This window comes from Ranitomeya variabilis, chromosome 3, assembly GCF_051348905.1.
Source record: "Ranitomeya variabilis isolate aRanVar5 chromosome 3, aRanVar5.hap1, whole genome shotgun sequence".
NCBI lineage: Eukaryota > Metazoa > Chordata > Amphibia > Anura > Dendrobatidae > Ranitomeya > Ranitomeya variabilis.
In genome coordinates, this window is record NC_135234.1 from 629,524,728 (window position 1) to 629,549,519 (window position 24,792).

The 24,792-nt window shown below is 44.4% G+C and overlaps 1 protein-coding gene across 3 annotated transcripts in view; it reads left to right on the forward strand.

Annotated features, from left to right (window-relative positions):
- Positions 1 to 16,953, forward strand: part of TROAP (trophinin associated protein) — a 111,416-nt gene extending 94,463 nt beyond the window's left edge. For all 3 annotated transcript variants that reach the window (XM_077297491.1, XM_077297490.1, XM_077297492.1), the window contains 7 exons: positions 6,986 to 7,099; positions 9,928 to 10,005; positions 10,421 to 10,480; positions 10,632 to 10,923; positions 14,842 to 15,023; positions 16,413 to 16,666; positions 16,709 to 16,953. In XM_077297491.1, coding sequence (XP_077153606.1) covers positions 6,986 to 7,099; positions 9,928 to 10,005; positions 10,421 to 10,480; positions 10,632 to 10,923; positions 14,842 to 15,023; positions 16,413 to 16,451 — 765 coding nt within the window. In that variant the 3' untranslated portion in view covers positions 16,452 to 16,666; positions 16,709 to 16,953. The remainder of the gene's footprint in view (positions 1 to 6,985; positions 7,100 to 9,927; positions 10,006 to 10,420; positions 10,481 to 10,631; positions 10,924 to 14,841; positions 15,024 to 16,412; positions 16,667 to 16,708) is intronic.
- The last annotated feature ends 7,839 nt before the right edge of the window (positions 16,954 to 24,792 follow it).

A 24,792-nucleotide genomic window follows, 5' to 3' on the forward strand; every position in this document is an offset into this window, starting at 1 on the left:
TCTTGTGGGATTTGTGCTCGGGCTAAGCCTTGCTGTTCTCGTGCCAGCGGTTTTCTTTTGCCTTTGCCTGTTCCGAAAAGGCCTTGGACGCACATTTCCATGGATTTTATTTCGGATCTTCCAGTATCTCAGAAAATGCCTGTCATCTGGGTGGTGTGTGATAGTTTTTCCAAGATGGTCCATTTGGTGCCCTTGCCTAAGTTGCCTTCTTCCTCCGATTTGGTTCCTCTATTTTTTCAGAATGTGGTTCGCTTGCACGGCATTCCTGAGAATATTGTGTCTGATAGAGGATCCCAGTTTGTGTCCAGGTTTTGGCGGACTTTTTGTGCTAAGATGGGCATTGATTTGTCTTTTTCGTCGGCCTTCCATCCTCAGACTAATGGCCAAACCGAGCGAACTAGTCAGACGTTGGAAACTTATTTGAGATGTTTTGTTTCTGCTGATCAGGATGATTGGGTGACTTTTTTGCCTTTGGCCGAGTTTGCCCTTAATAATCGGGCTAGTTCTGCTACTTTGGTTTCGCCTTTTTTCTGTAATTCTGGTTTCCATCCTCGTTTTTCCTCGGGTCAGGTTGAGTCTTCTGACTGTCCTGGGGTGGATTCTGTGGTGGATAGGTTGCAGCAGATTTGGAACCATGTGGTGGACAATTTGAGGTTGTCACAGGAGAAGGCTCAGCGCTTTGCCAACCGCCGCCGCGGTGTGGGTCCCCGACTTCGTGTTGGGGATTTGGTGTGGCTGTCTTCTCGGTATGTTCCTATGAAGGTCTCCTCTCCTAAATTCAAGCCTCGCTTCATCGGTCCATATAAGATCTTGGAAATCCTTAACCCGGTGTCTTTTCGTTTGGACCTCCCAGCATCGTTTGCCATTCATAATGTGTTCCATAGGTCTTTGTTGCGGAGGTATGTGGTACCTGTGGTTCCTTCTGTTGAGCCTCCTGCTCCGGTGCTGGTCGAGGGCGAATTGGAGTACGTGGTGAAGATTTTGGATTCTCGTATCTCTAGACGGAGGCTTCAGTATTTGGTTAAGTGGAAGGGCTATGGTCAGGAGGATAATTCCTGGGTTGTCGCCTCTGATGTTCATGCGGCCGATTTGGTTCGTGCCTTCCATGCGGCTCATCCTGATCGCCCTGGGGGTCTTGATGAGGGTTCGGTGACCCCTCCTCAAGGGGGGGGTACTGTTGTGAACTCTATTTTTGGGCTCCCTCTAGTGGTCACAAGCGGTACTGTGTAGTGTTGTCTTTCTGCAGGTTGCAGCATTAGCTGGTTCGTTATCCTTGGTTTGTTTCCTATTTAGCTCACCTGGATACTCAGTTCCTTGCCTGCTATCAATGTATTCAGTGCTCTTCAGATTCCTTGTGGCTACCTTGCTCCCAGTCTCTCCAAGACAAGCTAAGTTTTTGTTTGATCATTTTTTGATTATCAGCGTTCATTATGTTTTTAGTCCAGCTCGCTAAAATGTGATTTCCTCGCTTGCTGGTTGCTCTAGGGGACTGAGTTTCTCCTCCCACACCGTTAGTTGGTGTGGGGGTTCTTGAAATCTCAGAGTGGATATTTTGTAAGGGTTTTTTACTGACCGCATAGATTCCCTTTTCTATTTTCTGCTATCTAGTATTAGTGGGCCTCATTTGCTGAATCTTCTTTCACCCCTGTGTATGTGCCTTCCTCTTACCTCACCGTTATTATTTGTTGGGGGCTTCTATATCTTTGGGGATTATTTCTCTGGAGGCAAGAGAGGTCTTTCTTTCTTTCTAGGGGTAGTTAGTTCCTCAGGCTGGCTCGAGACGTCTAGGATTTTTAGGCACGTTCACCGGCTACTTCTAGTGTGTTTGGATAGGTTCAGCTTTGCGGTCAGTCCAGTTTGCCACCTCCCTAGAGCTTGTCCTACGTTTGTTACTTAGCTGGAGTAATTTGTGATCCTCAACCACTAAGGATCATAACAGGCGTCCATCTGAGGGAGTGGTGCCTCGACCAAGCAATCTTTCTATTCCTAGTGACAAGATGGTGAATTCCGGATGTGGATCTATTTGCCAATGGCCAGAACGCAAAGGTGAAGACTTCCTTCTCCCTGAATTCTGCAGACTGGGCATTATGCATAGACTGCTTTTCTCACCCTTGGAGGTTCAACCTGGCCTATTCCTTCCCACCGATCCTGATCCTGGCAAAGACATTATAGAAGATATGGTCCGATCAGGTCACCACGATTCTAATCTCTCATGTGGCTGGGATGAAGTTGGTAAAGCGCTCTGATGGACATGGCCCAGGAGGGTCCTCTATCGCTATCCCAAAAAGACTACCTCCTTCACTGAGGTCCCCTGTTGCATCCGGATCTTCAGATTGATCCTTGCGGCCTGGCTATTGAAGCCAGAATCCTAAGAGCAAAGGGGCTTTTTGAAGAGTTGATTCACTCTCCAAAAGAGTAGGAAGCCAGTGACCAATGCCATTTATGGCAAGGTTTGGAAGAAATTCTTGTCCTGGTGTTCTCCGAACATTCCTGATTCCTTCCATCCTAACATTGCTCAGATTCTGGATTTCCTTCAAAAGGGGCTTGATCTAGGTCTTACACCTAGTACCCTGAAGGTTCTGATGTGAGCTCTTAGTTCATTCTTTGACCAGAACTTAGCTAGTCATCGCTGGATAAAGCTTTTCATGACCTCAGCAGCTAGAATCCGATGCAGGTTTCATAGCTGTATTCCCCCTGGGGATTGAAGTCTCGTGCTTAATAGCTTTACCAGAGACCCATTTGAACCTTTGTTACCAATCAATTTAAGAAACCTTACCCTTAAGACTTTATGGTGGCAATTACTTCTGCTAGATGTTTAGGAGAGCTGCAGGCCCTATTGATGCAAGAACCCTACTTAACAGTTATGGCAGATGGCATTGTCCTCAGTTTAGATCCCTCCTTTATGCCTAAGGTAGTCTCGGATTTTTATAAAGGTTAGGATATTGTGCTACCCTCATTCTGCCCAAAACCTTCCAATACAAAAGAGGCCTTTCATGCCCTCGATGTTCGTAAGGTGGTTCTCTACTACCTCCAGCAAACCGAAGTTTGGAGAATTGACCAAAACTTATCCGTTCAGCCCTCAGGATGGAATAAGGGCAAAAAGGCAGCTAAGAACACGATTGCCAATTGGATCAAACAAGCTCTGTCTTGCATACTCATCACAGAATTTATCTCCTTCTGCATCACTGAATGCCTGTTCTACATGTTCAGTATCCACATCGTGGGCAGAGAGAGGACGCATCTACTGAGCAGATTTGCAGAGCTGCCACCTGGTCTTCTGTCCATACATTTACTAGACACTACAGACTAGATTTTAATAGGAATTTAACAATTGGCAGACGAGTTCTGCGGTCTGTCGTCCCTCCCTAAGAAATGTAATTGTTGGTATTACTCCCATGCTGCTGTCGTGGATGGTGACTGGAGAAAATAGAATTAGTCTTACCCGTAATTCGGTTTCTAGGAACCTTCCATGACAGCACTAATTTCCCTCCCTATCTGATGATGTTCTTGTTGGATGATTCCTGCACTTCGGTAACTATTCATGCTAGTGTGACCGGAAAAACACTGGTGGTTGCAGGAAGGGGAGGGGTATTTAACCTTTGTGTTTTTCCTGTCCCCCATTAGGGCAGGGAGGCATCCTCCGATGCTGCTGTTGTGGGAGGTTCCTAGAAACCGAATTACCGGTAAGACTAATTCTATTTTTCTTGGTATGTGAAGTTTTTTAAATTGGTGGCACATGTGAATTGTGTAGCGTGCATCAGGTTGGCATATTAGTTGTGTAGAGTGCATCACTTGTGCAAGTCAGAAATAAACTTATTAGTCCACGGATGAGTGGTAGACTTTGAAACAGTCTTTCATACACAGACCAGGTCTGTGAGGGCAGGTGTCACACTGTTATTGAGACTTTCCTCTTTTCCAGTTTGAGGGATCTCACCAGGGAAATATTGCACTGGTACAACACAGGCACCTTTAGTCCTGGAAGTACTGGGACCTGTTGCTTCCTGACTGCCAAATATTAGGGCCTTAATCACTTCCTTGAACTGAAGGTGCATTCTGGTCTGGCTTGCAAATCGTCATGGCACAAAAGCGTTTGTACGTTGCCGTTTGTACGATGTGCACAGCCAGTTTCTTGTACCACACCTTGGCTTTTCTCATGGCACTTTACGGCTGGAGTACTTGATCAGAGAGAACAACTCCCTCCATGTTCTTATTGTACCTTAGTACGCAGTTTAGTTTATAGACCTGAGTTGAGGTACCTTGCAGAGTGGTGGGCGGTGTTGCTAACACCATGTATGGTGGTCATGAAAAGGACAACCCTCTTCTGCTTGACCAAAAGCATATTGTCGCTACATTGGGCTCTGCTCTCACCCTTTCTGAGCAGCTGCCCAATTAGTGTTCTTGGGAGGCCTCTCTGATTTCAGTAGCTTGCGCAGAGAGGGACTTGAACAGTGGGACACTGTACATAGAAATTATATCCTTGATCCAGCAGTGGGTGCACCAATTCCCACACAATTTTCCCCTCACTCCCTGGGTAGGGGAACATTCAGGGGATTGACTCCGGGTGCCTTTCTCTTCATGAACCTTAAACATGTGGGTGTATCCTGAGGTAATCTCAGTTTGTAGAGCTTAATTTTGTACCTGGTCCTCCTACTGGACAGGTATTGACAGAATTTGAGCCTCCCCTTGAAATGTATTTTGGACTCATCCACACAGGTGTCCCTTTTGGAGGTTGTACACCTCAGCAAACTTGTTACCGAAGTAGTCTGAAAAGTTTGTCAAAGTTGGGGTCATCTTGGGGATGACATTGTGTATTATCACTGTTATATAAAATTTGTGGATCATCTCAAAGCGTGTCTGGACCATAGCCATGCGAAACAGTGGAGTGTAATACAAAATGTCAATATTGCCAAAGTTTTGGCTTCATCATTCCCATTGGAAGAAGCAAACCCCAAAACTTTACAATTTCTATGGCGTCTGCATGGGTCCAGTTGGCAAATGATGTAATTGGATGTTGGGATAAAGATTGCTTGGCATACAAATTTGTCTTCGACCTCCATTAGATTTACATAATCCTTGGAGAAAAAGACTTTGAAAATGTTAATTTCTGTGAGGCCAGTGGTGTCAAATTAGATTCCTGATTGTGCCACAGTCAGGAATCTGTGGCTCATAATTTTCGGGAGGCAAAGTTCTATACGGGGTCAGGAACAGTGGGCGCTGGTTCACTTTCTGGCCTGGGGCGTCTGTGTGGCGGTTTGGTATCACTTGAGGAGGAGGAAAAATAAAGGAAGGTGTAATCCCCTCCCTCACTGTAAGTCGGAGGCAAGGAAGGTGTATGCCTCCTTTGGTGAATACGGTGTATAAGGTGAGCGGAATGACGTGTTTTTTTTTCGTATGCTTGTACCAAATTTTATTATGGTGTGGGAGTGCTTTGTGTTAACTTTTTTTTTTTTTTGCTTTATTTAGAAGAGAAAGAATAGAAAAATATATAAAAACAAAGTTACTAAACGGACTTCTGTTAAAAACCTATTTACTGAGTTCATGCATATGACACTAAATCTGATTCTATTCAGTAAAAAAATACTGTAGCAGCCGCCGATTACTAGTGTTTTTTTCTGTCCCTAATCTAAATTTTTTTCACTCAAAAAAAAAAAATAAAGCAACAACCAGAGGCAGATCACTGATGTTCGTCACCAACCAGCACTCGACGGCTGTAGAAAGCCAGGAGGGATAAAAAAAAAAAGGAAAGTTATTGTTGAAAGCGAGCACGGATGCTAATCGGTGATGTGCGTCTGATCAGCGGCTTGGTTGTAGGACGCTACAGAGTGGTGCAAAGGGTGGTGGGGGGGGGCTGCAGACTGAGAAAGTCTTGGAAAACAGTCACTGATCAATGCTCGGCGGCTGCAGCTTGCACGGAGGTGGTGCAAAGAGGGGCGAAAAAGGGACAATAAAAGGCATAGAAGACTGGCATGGATGGATTTGATTGATTATTTGCGTCTCTGATCAGCGCTTGGCGGCTGCAGGACGCACAAAAAAAGAAAACTGATCAAGTACTGATCAGCAGTTCATGGCAGAAGATGGGGTGGGGAGAGGGGCAAAAATGGGGGATGTAGTGGAGGATTGGGGTGGATTAGGAAAGATCAGGAACTCTTCTGTGTTTTTTTTTTCAGCAGCAAGGATAGTGATGGCACAGACTTCCTGACCCTATAAGGCCCTGCACGGAGCCCAGACCAAGACAGTGACCGCTCTGTAGAAATCCACAGCTAGAATGAGGAAGTACAAGGGTGGTCATTGTGGAGTCACATCACGTCTGTGTGCTCTGATGATGCCAGCGTTGCTAGGCTCCAGCCTACGATCTGCGCTTTTACAGCACCGCTTGTTTGAAACACTGACGTCCAGCCTGCAATGAGAAACACTGCGATTGGCTGTTTCAAATTAAACAGCCGTTCACAGCGATCTTCATAGCAGGAGGGGGAGTGTGCTACAACCACCTGGGATGATGACTCTGTGCCCATCAGTACTGGTGATTGCATGAATGGCATGATACGTGTGTGTAAAATATACAAATAAAATAAATTTATTATATTCTATTTATTTAATTTTATACACCCTGCAAATGTTGGGAAAGAGCTTGAACATATATGGTATATGGCCGCGTCTCATACATGCGCCCCGATTAAAGGGGAGCATATATCAGCTGTCATGTTCCTTTAAGATGGAAATCAATAATGCAGTAGGATGAATTTTTAATACGGTGTCTGAAGCTTACAGATTATACAAGCTAATCCATTTTATTACATAGGAGCATCAATTTATTCTAATCCTGGTAATAGTACATGGCCTATAAAGAATCTAGTGGAATATTAGGCCGCAGTATTATTCATATATACCTCTGAACAGATGTGAACACATGACCACATGCATCACTTTGCTACCAGTATGTCAGGAATGGTGTTAACTAGTCGTGTTTTTTTTTTTTTTCTTGTAGAAGTTTCCTCATCAATACTCTACTTCAAAACGGCTATTTTTTCCAAAAACACCGCGTGCCTTGGCACTAGAGAGAGCAAATGAGAAACTACAGAGTGAGCTTTCAGATACCCAGGTAAGGTAGAGATTGAAAGAAACATGTTGCCTCCAAAGAAAGTGATTTACATGTAGATCTAGTTGTAATCTGCAGGTAAATGTTGTTCTAAATCATGTCTGTCAGGAGACTGCTTTTAGCCAGGGAGCGGCCACAGACAGTGCGCACTATAGTGAGTGCTGTAGTCTCCCCGGCTGATACACACACACACACACACACACACACACACACACACACACACACACACACACACACACACACTGCCAGGCCGGATGTAATTGTGCTGGTGATTAACCACGTTGATCGCTCCATGGACCACCTTGATGACTGGAGTGAGGATATAGGTTGCGTTTTGTTTTTGGTTTTTTTTCTCACTGTATCCACTGCTCCACTAAGTGTCTATACAGGAATTACACCCTATTTTCCTCCAGATGTATATTTGCAGGTAGATGTTTCTGGAGGTGGCAGGTTTCCTTTATTATCTCAAGTTACTAAATGTACCGTATTTTCCAGCATACAAGACTACTTTTTAACCCCTAAAAATTGTCCCAAAAGTCGGGGGTCGTCTTATACGCCGGGTACGGCGTGTGCAGGGAGCGATCCTGGATGATTCCCAGGGTCTGAAGGAGAGGAAACTCTCCTTCAGGCCCTGGGATCCATATTCATGTTAAAAATAAAGAATAAAAATAAAAAATATGTATATACACACCCCTCCGAGAAGCCTGGCTCTCACCGGTGTAAGCGTCTGCCTCCGTTCCTAAGAATTGCAGAGAGTGAAGGACCTTCGATGATGTCACGGTCAGGTGACTGGTCACATGAGCGGTCACGGACCAATCACAGGCCAGTCACCTGACCGTGACGTCATCGAGGGTCCTTCATGCTGCAATTCTTAGGAACGGAGGCAGACGCTTACACCGGTGAGAGCCAGGCTTCTCGGAGGGGTGAGTATATACATATTTTTTATTTTTATTCTTTATTTTTAACATGAATATGGATCCCAGGGCCTGAAGGAGCGTCTCCTCTCCTTCAGACCCTGGGAACCACACGCTGTATAAGATGACTGGGCTTATAAGATGACCCCAGTCTTATACAGCGGGCATATCCCAAATTCCATATTTTATATGGAAAAGTTGGGGGTCGTCTTATACGCCCAGTCGTCTTATACACCAGAAAATACGGTAGTTGTTTTCTAATTCTAACTTCATAACTGTATGCCTAGCTGTTCTTTTTATTAACCCCTTAATGACTGCCGATGCGCCTTTTAACAGTGGTAGTTAAGGGTACTTAAACCACATCACCGTTAATTAACGGCGCTGTGGAAAAAGTGTATAGCGCCCCCCAGAGTCGGATTTTCTCCGGGATTTCGGCTGCAGGGGTTAGCAGAGACCACAGAGAACATGATTCGGGTCGGTTTTTACAGACCTCAGGGTTGCGAACGCCAGTATTAACCGAATAATCATAATAATCATAATCATCTTTATTTTTATATAGCGCTAACATATTCCGCAGCGCTTTACAGTTTGCACACATTAACATCGCTGTCCCCGTTGGTGCTCAATCTAAATTCCCTATCAGTTTGTCTTTGGAATGTGGGAGGAAACCGGAGTACCCTGAGGAAACCCACGCAAACACGGGGAGAACATACAAACTCCTTGCAGATGTTGTCCAAGGTGGGATTAGAACCCAGGACTCCAGCGTTGCAAGGCTGCAGTGCTATCCACTGAGCCACCGTGCTGCCCCGTTTAACGGTGACCACACATCAGAGGAGCGAGAAATAGGGTCCCTGATTACAAGTACCTCCGTTGTCCCTCCATGGCCCCCTAAAGTCCCTTTGCTTCCGGCTTTTTCAGGGAGAAAAGGGCGGGCGCAGTGCGCCCATCGAGATCTGCTGGCCGGCAGCAATAGGGAGATTTCTCATATTGGTTCATTTTTGTCACTGTGATAGACAATAACACAGTGATCAAAATAAAAAAAAATGTAAATAAACCCCCCCTTTATCACCCCCTTAGTTAGGGAAAAATAATTAATAAAAGAAAGAAAATATATTTATTTCCATTTTCCCATTAGGGTTAGTTTGGCTAAAGTGGGGGTTGGGATTAGGGTTAACCCCCAATACACCCCTAACCCCCAACACACCCCTAACCCTAATGCCAACCCTAACCCCAACACACCCCTAATCATAAACCAAACCATAACTCTGACCATAACCATAACCCACCCCTAACCCTAATCCCAACCATAACACCAACAGTCCTAACCTTAATCCCAACCCTAATTCTAACCCCAACACATCCCTAATCCCAACCCCAAAACACCCCTAACCATAAACCAAACCATAACTCTGACCCCAACCATAACCCACCCCTAATCCCAACCATAACACAACACACTCCTAACCCCAATCCCAACCATAATCCTAACCCCAACCCTTATGTTAACCCTAACCCCAACACACCCCTAATCCCAACCCTAACCCCAACCATAACCCTAATCCCAACTCTAACCCCCAACCATAACCACACCCCTAACCCCAACACACCCCTTGCCATAAACCTAACCCAACACACCCCTAACCATAACCCCAACCCCAAGACACACCACAACACGCTCCTAACCATAAACCTAACCCTAACTCCAACACAACCCTAATCCCAACCATAACCCTAACCATAACCCCCCCCCCAAAAAAAAAAAAAACTGGATCCGTTCAACCGTTCCAGAGTTAAGTTAGAAGTTATAAAGTGACAGTGGTCAAAATTGTAAAAAATTTCCTTGTCATTAAGCTGCAAATTGGCTCTGTCACTGAGGTGTTAAATCTTCCTATATTTTATTTTTACTTCCTAATGAAGTCGTCAACCAGATCAACAGTGAAGTGGGCTGATGAGCGATCCCCTTCAGAGTCTCTCTGTGAACGTGAACTGAAAATAGTAAGTGTATTAGTCAAGATTAAACTTGCCCCATTCCCTGAATGTTGGAGCGAAGCAAATCTAGTTACAAGAATGTCTTTCGTTGAGCATTGTAGAATTACGAATTCGATCTTGGTGTATCAATCCTGAGAGATTAAAGGTCCGATAAGCACACAGTGGACCACATATACTGTACTAAAGAATATCAGTAGTAGAGAAATACTGGTGGCTGTGGAGCACATTTGCCAATAAAATTGACGGCTTTGTACAACCAGTTGGGCTATTCTGTGTTTAGGCCTGTTGTGGGTCTTATTGCCAGTCTAGATGAGTATGTTGTCATGTCCCCCAGGTCATAGAATATATGGCCAGCCATTGCTATAGACACAAAATGGCAGGAGTGATGCTTGAAATCTGACGTCACTTTCTTTTTCTATAGGATCAAGTTGCCGTGCAATTGTTCTTAGATGGTGAATGTCCAGGAGAACCTGACAAAACGGTGAGACTGTCTTTCTCGGTCCCTTTAATGTCGTAATAAAAGTATGGTATAATGTCGATGACTCTATACAAAAAGTCTGAACATAGCGCTGTATGTAATGGGTTAAAATAATAACAGTGAACAAGTAATAAATACATGTCTTTCTGAGCAGGAATCGGCTGAAGAATCTGATTGCTTTAAAGGGTCTGAAAACCTGCCCGTCGGTGCACAAAAGAGAAAGGAGGCGACTCTGCCCGAGAACAGTGATGGCTCTGAAGTAGCTGCTCGGGTGTCACAGGACTTGTCAGTACATGCAAACATGCACCCTCCTGCACCTTTATCGCTCGCCAATACTGCCGACCCTCCTGTGCAGTATCACAGTATGGTGTCATCTATGAAGACGTCTCTGCCTCTATCTTTTCTCTCCCATCCAGTTGTACGAGCGCTGCAATCGAACACTTTGGGTAAGATGCATTTGAGTGCAGGTACAGGACCCCTACTCCCATGTAGGAAGATATTCAAAGATGTCAAAGGCAATGTACATTTTGAAGCTTATTATGCTTTCATTAACATATTGTATAGTATGTATTGGGATATTACGTTTCAAATGGTGATTCCCAAGCTAGCCCTTATCCAGCTTCTCTCGGTCGCATAGACACGTTCACGACCACATCTCCATTCTGATCAGACATTTTCGGAGGCCTGTTCTCTGGACCGGAGGATGGTACTCTTGTCAGACCCCTACTTATCAAGTTATCAACTATCCCATGAAAAGGTGACATCTAGCGATGAGTGAATGTGCTCAAATAACGTCTTATCCGAGCATCTGGGCGTGCTCTTATATTATCCTTACGATAGGTCATCAATGTAAAAGTAGTGGACAACCTCTTTAAAAAAAAAAAGTTACCTTAAAGGGAACCTATCACCCCGTTTTTTAAAGATTAGATAAAAATAGTGTGAAATAGGGGCAGAGCTGGGCTTTACATTACTGCCTTTTTGGTGCCTTTACACCCCCGTTAAGCTGCCGAAATACCTTTGTGAAGTGGCCGTTTTGTCCTGTCACTCAAGTTGGTCAGGTCGGATGGGCGTGGTCACAGCGCTGTTTCTCCCCCAGATCAGGCTCATCATTACGTTGGTGGCGTAGTGGTGTGCGCATGTCCAAGGTCCCGAATCCTGCACAGGGGTGTGAAAATAGCAGCGATGTCCGTTATTCCATTGGTGGTCGGTGGGCGCAGCCATCTTGCTTTGGCCGCGCGTGCGCAGAAGCGGCGCTCTGCTGGCCGCAGCTTCAGGAAAATGGCCGCGGGCATCAGCACGTGCGCAGATGGCTATCGCGGCGGCCATTTTCGTGAAGCCGAGATGCGAACTCTGCTTCACGAAAATGGCCGCCGCGATAGCCATCTGCGCACGCGCGGATGCCCGCGGCCATTTTCCTGAAGCCGCGGCCAGCAGAGCGCCCCTTCTGCGCACGCGCGGCCAAAGCAAGATGGCCGCGCCCACCGACCACCAATGGAATAACTGACATCGCTGCTATTTTCACACCCCTGTGCAGGATTCGGGACCTTAAACATGCGCACACCACTACGCCACCAACGTAATGATGAGCCTGATCTGGGGGAGAAACAGCGCTGTGACCACGCCCATCCGACCTGACCAACTTGAGTGACAGGACAAAACGGCCACTTCACAAAGGTATTTTGGCAGCCTAACGGGGGTGTAAAGGCACCAAAAAGGCAGTAATGTAAAGCCCAGCTCTGCCCCTATTTCACACTATTTTTATCTAATCTTTAAAAAACGGGGTGATAGGTTTTCAACTTAAAGGGAACCTAATAACGTGTTAGTTAGGCAGCACCTTTAATCAGTGATTCCCCTCTTAAACTTGCCCATCATTGCCCTGGACACCTTCATGTCCATGTAGGGGCTGGCAGAATGCCCAGGGTATACCTTTTGCACAATTGGTTACAATACAACATATGGAAAATCCAAAAAAGGATGAGAAAACAACAAAACTGAGTGGCAGCAGGGTATACCTGTGCACTATCCAAATGTGTAATCCTGTGTTTTTGTAGATTCATGCAATCCTCACGATCTCTGCATCATGGAAAAAGGAACCATAGTCTTAGTATATGGGGGAGGGGAAATGTTAGCAGAAATATCACCTGTGCCGTCAATGATATTTGTGGATAGTGCAACCGCCGAGAGAACCCATAGAAGTTTGGAAATTATTACCTGTTGTGATAACATATCTCTTTGCAGACTTTAGGATCTGTTATGCTGTGCAAGTATCCATTTTAGAGAAGGAGGAAAGCAGCGTTGCAAATGCCACCTATTGGAAGTACATTTAAAGGGAATCTTGTCAGTAGGACCAACCATACTGCTCTCTTGATCTACTTGTTGCGCACTGGTGTAACGCCTCCTTTCATTTAAAGCCAGCTCTGGAGGCAGATTCCCATGAATTGTGTCCGGCCCATAGCTCATTTACATATAAGGAAAAAAAATTTCTCTGGAATAAGACTTTGGATCGCAGATATCAAGGTATTGTTTTAGTCAACTTTCAATGACCTGTAAGCCCTTATAGATAGCTTGGGACGCTTGATCCTACTGGCAGATTTCCCTTTTAAAGGATCATTATTGGCAGTATTATTCTAATAAATCAATAGGTGGCATTAGAGGCCCTGTGCTCATCCTTTGGAATTTATCAAATACTGTGTGCAGAATTATTAGGCAAGTTGTATTTTAGAGGATTATTTTTATTATTGATCAAGAACTATCTTCTCAATCAACCCAAAAGACTCATTAATATCAAAGCTTAATATTTTTGGAAGTTGGAGTGGTTTTTTTTTTAGATTTGGCTATCTTAGGAGGATATCTGTTTGTGCAGGTAACTATTACTGTGCAGAATTATTAGGCAACTTAATAGAAACCAAATATATTCCCATCTCACTTGTTTATTTTCACCAGGTAAACCAATATAACGACACCAAATTTAGATATAAACATTTCTGACATGCAAAAACAACACCCAAAAAATTTAGTGACCAATATAGCCACCTTTTTTTATGATGACACTCAACAGCCTTCCATCCATAGATTCTGTCAGTTGCTTGATCTGTTTACGATCAACATTGCATGCAGCAGCCACCACAGCCTCCCAGACACTGTTCCGAGAGGTGTACTGTTTTCCCTCCCTGTAGATCTCACATTTTATGAGGGACCACAGGTTCTCTATGGGGTTCAGATCAGGTGAACAAAGGGGGCCATGTCATTATTCTTTCTTCTTTGAGACCTTAACTGGCCAGCCACGCTGTGGAGTAGTTGGAGGCATGTGATGGAGCATTGTCCTGCATGAAAATCATGTTTTTATTGAACTATACCGACTTCTTCCTGTACCACTGCTTGAAGAAGTTGTCTTCCAGAAACAGGCAGTAGGTCTAGGAGTTAAGCTTCACTCTATCCTCAACCCAAAAAGGTCCCACAAGTTCATCTTTGGTGATACCAGCCCATACCAGTACCCCACCTCCACCTTGCTGGCGTCTGAGTCGGAGTGGAGCTCTCTGCCCTTTACTGATTTAGCCTCTGGCCCATCCATCTGGCTCATCAAGAGTCACTCTCATTTCATCAGTCCGAAAAACCTTTGAAAAGTCAGTCTTAAGATATTTCTTGGCCCAGTCTTGACGTTCTCTTATGTTTCTTGTTCAAAGGTGGTCATTTTTCAGCCTTCCTTACCTTGGCCATGTCCCTGAGTATCGCACACCTTGTGCTTTTTGTTACTCCAGTAACGTTGCAGCTCTGAAATATGGCAAAACTGGTGGCAAATGGCATCTTGGCAGCTTCACGCTTCATTTTCCTCAATTCATGGGCAGTTATTTTGTGCCCTTTTTGCCCAACACGCTTCTTGCGACCCTGTTGGCTATTTGCCATGAAACGCTTGATTGTTTGGTGATCACGCTTCAAAAGTTTGGCAATTTCAAGACTGCCGCATCCCTCTGCAAGACATCTCACAATTTTGGACCTTTCAGAGCCCGTCAAATCTCTCTTCTGACCCATTTTGCCAAAGGAAAGGAAGTTGCCTAATAATTACGCACACCTTATATAGGGTTTTGATGTCATTAGAGAAACCCCCTCCTCATTAGAGATGCACATCACCTGATTTACTTAATTGGTATTTGGCTCTCAAGCCTGAACAGCTTGGAATAGGACAACATATGTATAAAAAGTATCATGTGATCAAAATACAACTTGCCTAATAATTCTGCATACAGTGTAGTGTCTTCACAAAGGTAGAATTACAAGACCTACTCCAACTTGGCACCCTACACAAGAATAAACTTTAGCCCTTAGATTGTCTGTTTACCAACAATTGATGTTCTTGCCTTCAATAGGTTCTTACTCTTTGCCGAATATTGCACGATTAAGAATACAAGCTGCTGTGTCAGCAAAACAAAGGTTTTGGGAGACCTGCCTTGATGAAGAATGTGCTTTTTATACATCTCGAGGGGCTGACAGATCTTTTAGAAACTGCATTGATCCTGTGTCCAGTTTCCTGGAGAGGCAGGACGACCTGGTAAGTGTAATACAGTAACTTGTGAATTCCCTCATTTATGCAGGATTTTTCTAAACAAATTCTAAAAACTACAAGTAGCGTTTCAATAGTCTCCAGGAGAAGAAGAAAAAAAAAACCTAATCGAGCTTGAAAAGGAACATGTTCACACTTAGAAAAGCTATTTATCTCCATATATAGTTGTAATCTGTAGGTAAATGTCATTTATTTAACGTCTGGCTGCCTTAATAGTGCAGCGGCTGCAGGGAGAGAATGGAGTCATATTCTCCCTGCAGCCGCTCACTTCCAGTTATTGGAGCAGTGCAGGGAGGAGTTAGTCACCACTCATGATTTCAGTTCTATTTACCTGCAGATTACCAGTATATCTCCAAGTAAATACAGTGGTGTAACTATAGTCCTATGGCCTCCAGTGCACAATTTGGACCCGGCCTCCCACCAGCATATTGGTGTCAGATTTATGGGCCTCCGTAATAATGTTCTCCATCCTGGCCTCTTCCTGTAATCTCTGCCACACTGGCCCCCACCCTGTCTTCCATCTTGGCCTCCTTCTTTAAAGATGTCCTTGTCTTCTGTGCGCCCCCCTTCTGATGAACTCAGGCAGGATGTAAACCTTGAATGGAGCTGTGCGGAGATCTCACACTGCTCACTACAACCTACAGCTGTCAGTCAGGTTGGGTGGGCAGAGATTTCATTCTGTAGCTTGACTCATGAATGCTCATTTTAATATTATTATACAGCTGGCTTTCATGTATTCATCATAGACCAGACAAGACTATTGTATTTACTAAGAGCCATCTAAAAATATATCTAATCTGTATTGCAAACGCTGATTGATCCTCTAAGGCCGCGTTCACACTAGCAGTATTTGGTCAGTATTTTACCTCAGTAGTTAGAAGCCAAAACCAGAAGTAGAACAATCAGAGGAAAAGTATAATAGAAACACGTCACCACTTCTGTATTTATCACCCACTCCTGGTTTTGGCTTACAAAGGATTCTGACAAGTGTAATCCGATTTAAATAAAAATCTGATTGCACTCTGACAAATGTAGTGCAGATCATGCTGTGATTTCACTCTGAAGTCTGTACAGTGTGATGGGGGAAAAAACAAAATTGATTTTTACTGATAAATTAGACTTCTGTAATATAGGAACCTGAAAATGCTCTTGTAAAATATTTATGGCTAATTAAAAAAAACACAGCACATGGATTAAAAATTGTCCCACTCTCCTTGAGAATAGGACCGTTTATTTATTTATACACTAGTGGGAGCAAACACTGATGTGAAGTACTGAACTTGTGAACGAGGCCTAAAAAAACATTATTAACATATTTCCACAGTAAGGTTCAGACCACTAATATAATAATTTGAGATCCTGTTTTTTATCTTTTAGCACTTTACTCCTATTATTCCTGGAGATCCGATTCCTTGAAGCGCTCCTTCATAGGAAGTTTGTCTACCTGCAGCTTGCACATCCCTTCCCATCTGAGCAAGCAATGGCTTCCTACGTATTACCAGCGGTCCGTCACGTGCTGTGTGCCTGTACATGGATGTGGCGGTGAAATCCATACTTTGTATGTTGCCATCAGAATTAGTGCTGTGGATATTTTTTCCACTTTCCTCTCGGTCACAGTAGTATTACTTAATGTAAGTATTAGTTAATGTAAAACAGATGTTAGTGGCTCCTAGTGGCTCTGGCTCCTACTTCTGGAATTCGTCTATCCATCACACGCCCTTGTTCTCTCCGTGCGATGGAAGTCCTACATGGCCAGGTACCTTGCTCTGAGATAAACTGCCACGGATAGATTTTGTTACTAATTGTATCTGTTTTACATTAACATGGAGTTTTTCAGAATCCCAAAGTTGTTTTTAATTATTTCCCCTCGATTTTTCATTTTGTATGATGTAAAAGTAAATAAAACACTATTTATTGATATTGTGAGTTTTTTTTATTCCAATGCATGCATCTCATTATAAACTGGAACTCTTAACACTTTTTTTTTTTTAACATCTTAAAGGGAACCTGTCACCTGAATTTGGCGGGACCAGTTTTGGGTCATATGGGCGGGGTTTTCGGGTGTTTGATTCACCCTTTCCTTACCCGCTGGCTGCATGCTGGCCGCAATATTGGCAATATTGCCTTGCGCAGGCATGTACTCCAGAGGACAGAGAATGAACTTCAATCCAATATTGCGGCCAGCATGCAGCCAGCGGGTAAGGAAAGGGTGAATCAAACACCCGAAAACCCCGCCCATATGACCCAAAACTGGTCCCGCCAAATTCAGGTGACAGGTTCCCTTTAATCCCTTCACAACACAACCAATTTTATTTTTTGCGTTTTTTCTTCCCAGAGCCATAATGTTCTGTTTTTGTGGGTTTTTTTTTTTTGTTTGTTTTTCTGTCAATCTGGACATAAGGGCTTTTTTTGCGGTACAAGTTGTACTTTTGAATGACACTCATTTTTTTTCACATAGTGTACTGGAAAACGGAGAAAGAAAATACAAAACACAACTCTGACGTTTTTACGGCATACATTTTTTGTGGTAAAAATTACTTTGGCATCTCTAATTGTACTGACAAGCTGAATCACATTGCAAACAGCCTCTGGTTGTTTTTTATTATTATTATTTTAGTGGTAAAAAAAGTTTGACTGGCAAATATATATTCTTTTTTTTTTTTTTTTTTTTGCAGAGACCTATAACGTTTTTATTTTACGGTCGATGGAGCAATGTGATAGCTTATTTTTTTGTGGGGTGAGACTGGTTTTTTTTTTATGGATACCATTTTTTGGATTGATTTGATGTTTTGATCACTTGTTACAGCATTTATTAGTGGCATTGCAGCAACCAAAAAAATGTAATTTTGGCATTCCTTTTTTTTTCTTCGATTTACAGCATTTACTGATCGTGTTATACTCCGAACTTGGTGATATCATGTATTTTTAATTTTTTTTAAAATATATTTTCACTGTTCTTATTAATCCCCTTAGGGGCCTTGAATCTGCGATCATCTGGTCCTTTGTGTATACATCATATAGCAGAAGTCACTGCATCCTTTTAAAGTCTAGCCATAGGCTGTGATAGCGACCCGTGTGATGTCACGGGTGCACCAGTGAGCTCATGGAATATCGTGCCCTTATGCTGATGTGTGTGAAAAATTCAGTGGCATTTTACAGGTTAACAATTTCAGTGCAGCTTCACTTCACCCTTGATTTTTAGAGGTAGGTGCTGGCTATAACACACCTCCATTACTTCCTTGGGTTTGGAGCGGTCTCACCCCATGAGCCTGGTCCACACACCCGCTTTGTACTTGTGCGGTGCATGTATAGCAAATGTCATGAAAGGTTAAAGCTTGTAAAAGTCATGAGTTTTTATTCTGCGGTTTTTTTTCTCCTGTAGATGACGCACATATAGCGCTCTGCATTTGGGGGACAAGGCCAAGGACTTGTCTGCAGTATTTCTTTTTTTTTTTTCTGCTGATTTCAAGGCAACGTCTCCATAAAGTGATGCTTTTCTATTCATAGAACACCTTAAATTTTACTAAATGTAAGGAACATGCAGACCAGCAGGGGGCAGTCGTGTGTTGTAACCTCAAGACAAGCAAGGAATATAATGGTAACAGTCAGTTGCACACTTCACATATATTAGGTTGCAGGTTGGCTGTTCTTAAACCACTAACTAGGGTGCGTTCACACGTTGTGGCTGCCCTTAGTTTTTTTTTCTCGGTCTCCCATGACAGCACTACGGAGAGAGGGGATCCGCCCTTCGGGGACAGGAAACCTACAGATACATAAGGGCGGTACGTCTCCCTCGCATCAGTTGGTTTCCTGTCCCTGAACGGGGAACCTCCTTTCGGCGGTACCTGCAAGGAAGACGTCGTATCCACGGACCGGGACCGGACAGTCGAGTTCTGGCAGCGAGGAGGCTCCTGCCGCGGCTGGTCCGGCGCCCGAAGCCGCCACCGCTGAGACCGATGGGGTTTTCAGGGTGAGCGGGGGAGAGGCCGCCGCCAGACTCCGACGGACGAAGGGGCGCTGGTCACCCGGAGCTCCTGTGCCGGCTGCTGCACGGGCCGGGTGTAGTAAGATGGCCGCCGCTCCGGAAATGCGGCATCAACTTCCGGGTCATCCCCGCGCGCATGCGCGGCAAGTTCTCCTCTCCCAGGGATGTGTGCAGGACCGGAAGTGGCGGAAAACGCCGGAGCTGGCGCCGGATTTAAAAAGGGAGATGGTGCACACATGATTGTCGCACTATCTCCCTTTCACTATGGAGGACAGCGATTCACAGCAGCTGCAGCCAAGGCAGCAGCATCATAAGAAAAATGACCCAAAGAGCTCCAGAAGTGGATCAAGCAGTCGATCCACACAGCGCAGCAGATCTGCTGCAAGGACTAACTCTCCTCCTCAAGAGGCTTCCCTTCCAGATCCCGACCCTCCTCCAGAACCGGTACCTGCCTCCACATCTGAATGGTGAGTGATCTCCGTGAAAGTACACATTTCCTATAATAGGGCTCCCTCTTCTCCCTTACTAGGGTAAGAAGAGCCTGGAGAAAAAGAAAAATAGAGTTTGCCCCACATGTAACAAAGCTTTGCCGGCAATCTGGGGAAAAAAGCTTTGTAAATCTTGTATCCAGCGTTTGTTATGTGAAGAAACCCCTGACTTCGCTTCCGAACTTAAAACCATAATTAGATCGGAAGTTCAGAATGCCCTATTATCCTCCAAAAAAGGGAAGGAAAAGGTGAAGGAGACGGTATATGCTCACTCTGTCCGATCCTCATCTGAGGATGCGGACTCTGATGATTCCAAATCCTCCCTATCTTCCTCTGACGAAGATTCGGGCCGTCACTGCTTCCCATTAGAGGAAGTGGACGCTTTGGTTAAAGCCGTCAGGGCCACCATGGGGGTCGAGGATCCCAGACCCGATAAAACGGCTCAAGACATTATGTTCGGAGGTCTGACACAAAAAAAGCGGAGAGCTTTTCCATTAAACTCCAATGTCCAGACACTAATCAAAAAAGAATGGGAGAAACCGGACAGGAGAAATTCTTCAGTACCCTCGCTGAAAAGAAAGTATCCCTTCGATGATGAGGCGTCCACTTCTTGGGACAAGGCACCCAAATTGGACGTAGCAGTAGCTAAAGCTTCAAAAAAATTTGCGCTCCCATTTGAGGATATGGGTACCCTCAAAGACCCCTTAGACAAAAAAGCAGATGCCTTTCTCAAAGGGGCTTGGGAATCGGCTGGAGGTAGCCTGAGACCTGCAGTCGCAGCGACCTGCACCTCCAGGTCTTTGATGGTGTGGGTTGACCAGCTGGAAAGCCAGATCAAGGACGGATCACCCAGAAGTAAATTGTTAGACTCAATTCCTGCAATTAGAGCAGCAGCAGCTTTTCTAGCAGACTCCTCAGCGGACTCAGTACGTCTAACATCCAAAGCCGCTGCTCTCTCCAATGCGGCCAGAAGGACCCTATGGCTTAAAAGCTGGCCAGGGGATCTCCAAACCAAATTAAAGCTGTGTTCTATTCCATGCGAGGGAAACTTCTTATTCGGGGAAACCTTGGATGACATCCTCCAGAAAGCGGGAGACAAAAAGAAGGGGTTTCCAAATCTGGGACCAGCCCCATTTAAACAGTCCTTTCGGAATAGAAAATTTTTTCGTCGAAGACCTCCTAGAGACCAAAATAAATGGGAAGAAGGTAGAAGGCGAGATAGAGGCTACCTCTTTGGCAACACCTCCCGCGACAAAAAACCCACCAAATGACATTGTCCCTGCGGTGGGGGGAAGACTCACCGCATTTCTTCCTGCTTGGAAGAAAATATCCAACAACACCTGGATTCTAAGACTCATACAATTTGGCCTAAAAATAGATTTCCTTTCCCTCCCCCCTCGAAATTATGTAATAACAAAAATGAGGTCTTCGTCGGTAGAGCAAGCGGCACTAGAGAAAGAGATTATCTCCCTACTGAAGAAAGCTGTAATTCAGGAGATTCCTCCTCAAGAAATGGGGGAGGGGTTTTTCTCCCCTCTGTTTCTAGTACCAAAACCCGACGGGTCCTTTCGGACAATTATAAACTTAAGAAACCTAAACAATTATGTAAGGAATCACAAATTCAAAATGGAGACAATAAAATCTACAATAAAAATTCTCTTTCCAAATTGCTACATGGTTGTGATAGATCTAACCGACGCATATTACCATGTGCCCATCCATGAGAATTCTCAAAAGTTTCTCAGGATGGCGGTATCCATAAAAGGGAAAATAAGAAACTTCCAGTACAGGGCCCTCCCGTTCGGGATTTCTATAGCTCCGCGGATATTTACAAAAATAGTAGCGGAGATGATGGCCCACATAAGGGAACAGAACATTATCATAGTCCCTTACTTGGACGACTTTCTTATTGCCAGCGACTCGGCTCAAAATTGCAGACATCAGAGAGACCGGGTAATGACTACTCTGACGGAATTAGGTTGGCTCATAAATATAAAAAAATCAAAGTTGGAACCCTCTCAGGTACAGGAGTTCCTAGGGTTGACGTTAGACTCCCGGGTTCAAGAATGCCGGCTCCCGGGCCCCAAAAAAGACAAAATTTTGGCCATGATAGCACAAACACTGCAAAACCCCTCCATGACTCTAAGGAGGGCAATGTCTCTACTGGGGTCTCTATCCTCATGCCTGCCGGCGATACCCTTTGCACAATTCCACACAAGGGAGCTTCAGTGGCACATACTAGAATGGCAGGAAATTTTAAAAAACAATTTGGAAAGCAGGGTCACTCTAAATTCCTCCGTTATTCATTCCCTCCTCTGGTGGGGAAAGAGCCAGAATATTTCAAAAGGGATTCCTTGGGTACCCAAAATATCTCGGGTAATAACAACCGATGCGAGTCCCAGGGGGTGGGGGGCCCACATGGGAAACAGAGTGACTCAGGGCAACTGGTCAATTCAGGAACTATCAGCATCCTCAAATCAAAAAGAACTCTGGGCGGTGTATCAGGCTCTCCTGTCGTTTCTTCCCTACATACGAGGACATCATGTCCGAATTTTCTCGGACAATATAGTGACAGTAGCTTACATAAATCACCAGGGGGGAACAAGGTCTTGGTCACTGATGAATTCCTCCGCCAAAATTCTCCGCCTTGCAGAAACGAATTTACTTTCCCTTTCCGCACTACATATTCTAGGTTCAAAAAACGAGAAAGCGGATTACCTGAGTCGAACTCAGTTGAGACAAGGCGAATGGTCCCTGAATCAGTCTGTCTACAACCAGATCACGAAAATGTGGGGAACCCCAACAATAGACCTGTTCGCCAATCACAAAAACAAAAAAGTAAACAAATTATGTTCTCTAAGCCCAGAAGGGAATCCCCAGGCTCTGGATGCTTTTCTCATTCCATGGACACACAAACTAACTTACGCTTTTCCACCAACCATTCTAATTCCGGCGGTCATCCGCAAGGTCAGAGAGGACAAAACAAAGATGATCCTTATTGCCCCATTCTGGCCAAAAAGGACATGGGTTTCCTGGCTAAGGATGCTATCGGTCTCAGACCCATGGGTTCTACCGAATCTGCCAGACCTATTACAGCAAGGACCGATCCTCCACCCACAGGAGACGAACTTGCATTTGACAGCCTGGCTTTTGAACGGGAACTGTTAATAAAAAGAGGCTTTTCAGACAACTTGGTTGCAACATTATTAAAATGTAGAAAACCTATTACTACCAAAATATATGGCAAAACATGGAAAAAATTCTTGTCTGTATCCAAAGTCAAAATCCAGGACGGTCCTTCAATTAATAAGATACTTGAGTTCCTACAAAAAGGACTGGAACAAGGATTAGCGGTTAGTACTCTTAAGGTGCAGATAGCAGCCCTGGGTGCTCTCTATAACCAGAATATAGCAGCCAACCCATGGATAATAAGATTCGTTAAAGCGGTAACAAGATCAAAACCTGTAGTTACCCAAAAGATGCCCTCATGGGACCTAAATTTAGTCCTTTCTGCATTATCTGGTCCACCATTCGAACCTATAGACACGATTTCCATAAAAACACTGTCACTAAAAACCATTCTTCTAGTAGCCTTAACATCGGCGCGCTGAATAAGCGATATTCAAGCCCTATCCTCTAACCCTCCTTTTACAAAAATATTGGATGAGAGTTACTCTTAGACCTGACCCGGCCTATCTGCCAAAAGTGGCGTCTAAATTCCATAGGTCACAGGAGATATCCCTTCCGTCCTTCTGCCCGAACCCTAGAAATAGGAAAGAACAGAAGTTCCATAATTTAGATGTCAAAAGATGCCTAGTCCAATACCTAGATTCCACCAGGGAGTATAGGAAGGAAGGCTCTCTGTTTGTTTGTTTCCAGGGTCCCAGAAAAGGATTCCGGGCATCTAAAGGCACGTTGGCAAGGTGGATAAAAGAGGCAATAGCATTGGCATATTCATCTACGGGAAATGCGATCCCGGACGGTATAAGAGCGCACTCCACAAGAGCAGTTGCTACCTCATGGGCTGAGAGGTCAGAGGTTTCAATAGAACAGATCTGTAAGGCGGCCACCTGGTCATCACCGTCAACCTTTTTTAGACACTATAGACTAAATCTAGCCTCTACGTCTGACCTAACCTTCGGTCGAAGGGTTCTTGAGGCGGTGGTCCCTCCCTAAGCTTAGTCTCTGCAATTCTCTCCGTAGTGCTGTCATGGGAGACCGAGAAAGTCATAGTTACTCACCGATAACGGTGTTTCTCGGAGCCCATGACAGCACTCGCTTATTTCCCTCCCATCACGAGTGCGGTGAGCACCTTTAATTACATATGATTTATATAATGTATATATTACAATTTAGGCACGGGGTTCCTTTTTTTGTTAAGAAATGTTATAATATGGTATTTTCTCTGTTGTAAACTAACCTGGAGGTCCTCCGATGCTCTGTAAACCAACTGATGCGAGGGAGAGGTACCGCCCTTATGTATCTGTAGGTTTCCTGTCCCCGAAGGGCGGATCCCCTCTCTCCGTAGTGCTGTCATGGGCTCCGAGAAACACCGTTATCGGTGAGTAACTATGACTTTTTCACCTTTAACTGTGGCATTGCTGCATTCTTTGGCTGTAGTTTTCAAAAATGATGCGATTTTTGCGACAATTGAAGCAATAAAAACAAAAACACCATGGCCGCCATGCGTAAACACAGCATAATGCTATCAGCAGTAAAGGCTGATTGGGAGAAACGTGTTTGGCCACGTGCACACGTGGCTTTAGCTTACAAATACTGAGATACAAGAACTCACTTTAGGGATGTGATGGTGCGCCACCACATTATGGGTGTCAGGTCTGAGCATTCCTACATGAACAGTTTCCTGGAAAATGGATTGGTCGTCGTGGGCCAGTTGAATGGCCACCAAGGTCTCCTGATCTGACCCCCTTAGAGTTTTATCTTTGGGCTCTGAAGGCAATTGTCTATGCTGTGAAGATACGAGATGTTCAGCATCTGAAACAACGGATACTGGAAGCCTGTGCTAGCATTTCTTCTGCGGTGTTGCTATCAGTGTGTCAAGAGTGGGAGAAGAGGGTTGCATTGTCAATCCAACACAATGGGCAGCACTTTGAACACATTTTATAAGTGGTTATAAACTTGTAAATAACTCATGAAAGAATAAAGTTTGTTAAAACCAAGCATACCATTGTTTTCCTTATGAAATTCTAAATAAGTTTGATGTCACATGACCCTTATCTCCCATGAATGAGACATTTTACAGACTGTCCTGTACATTTTACAT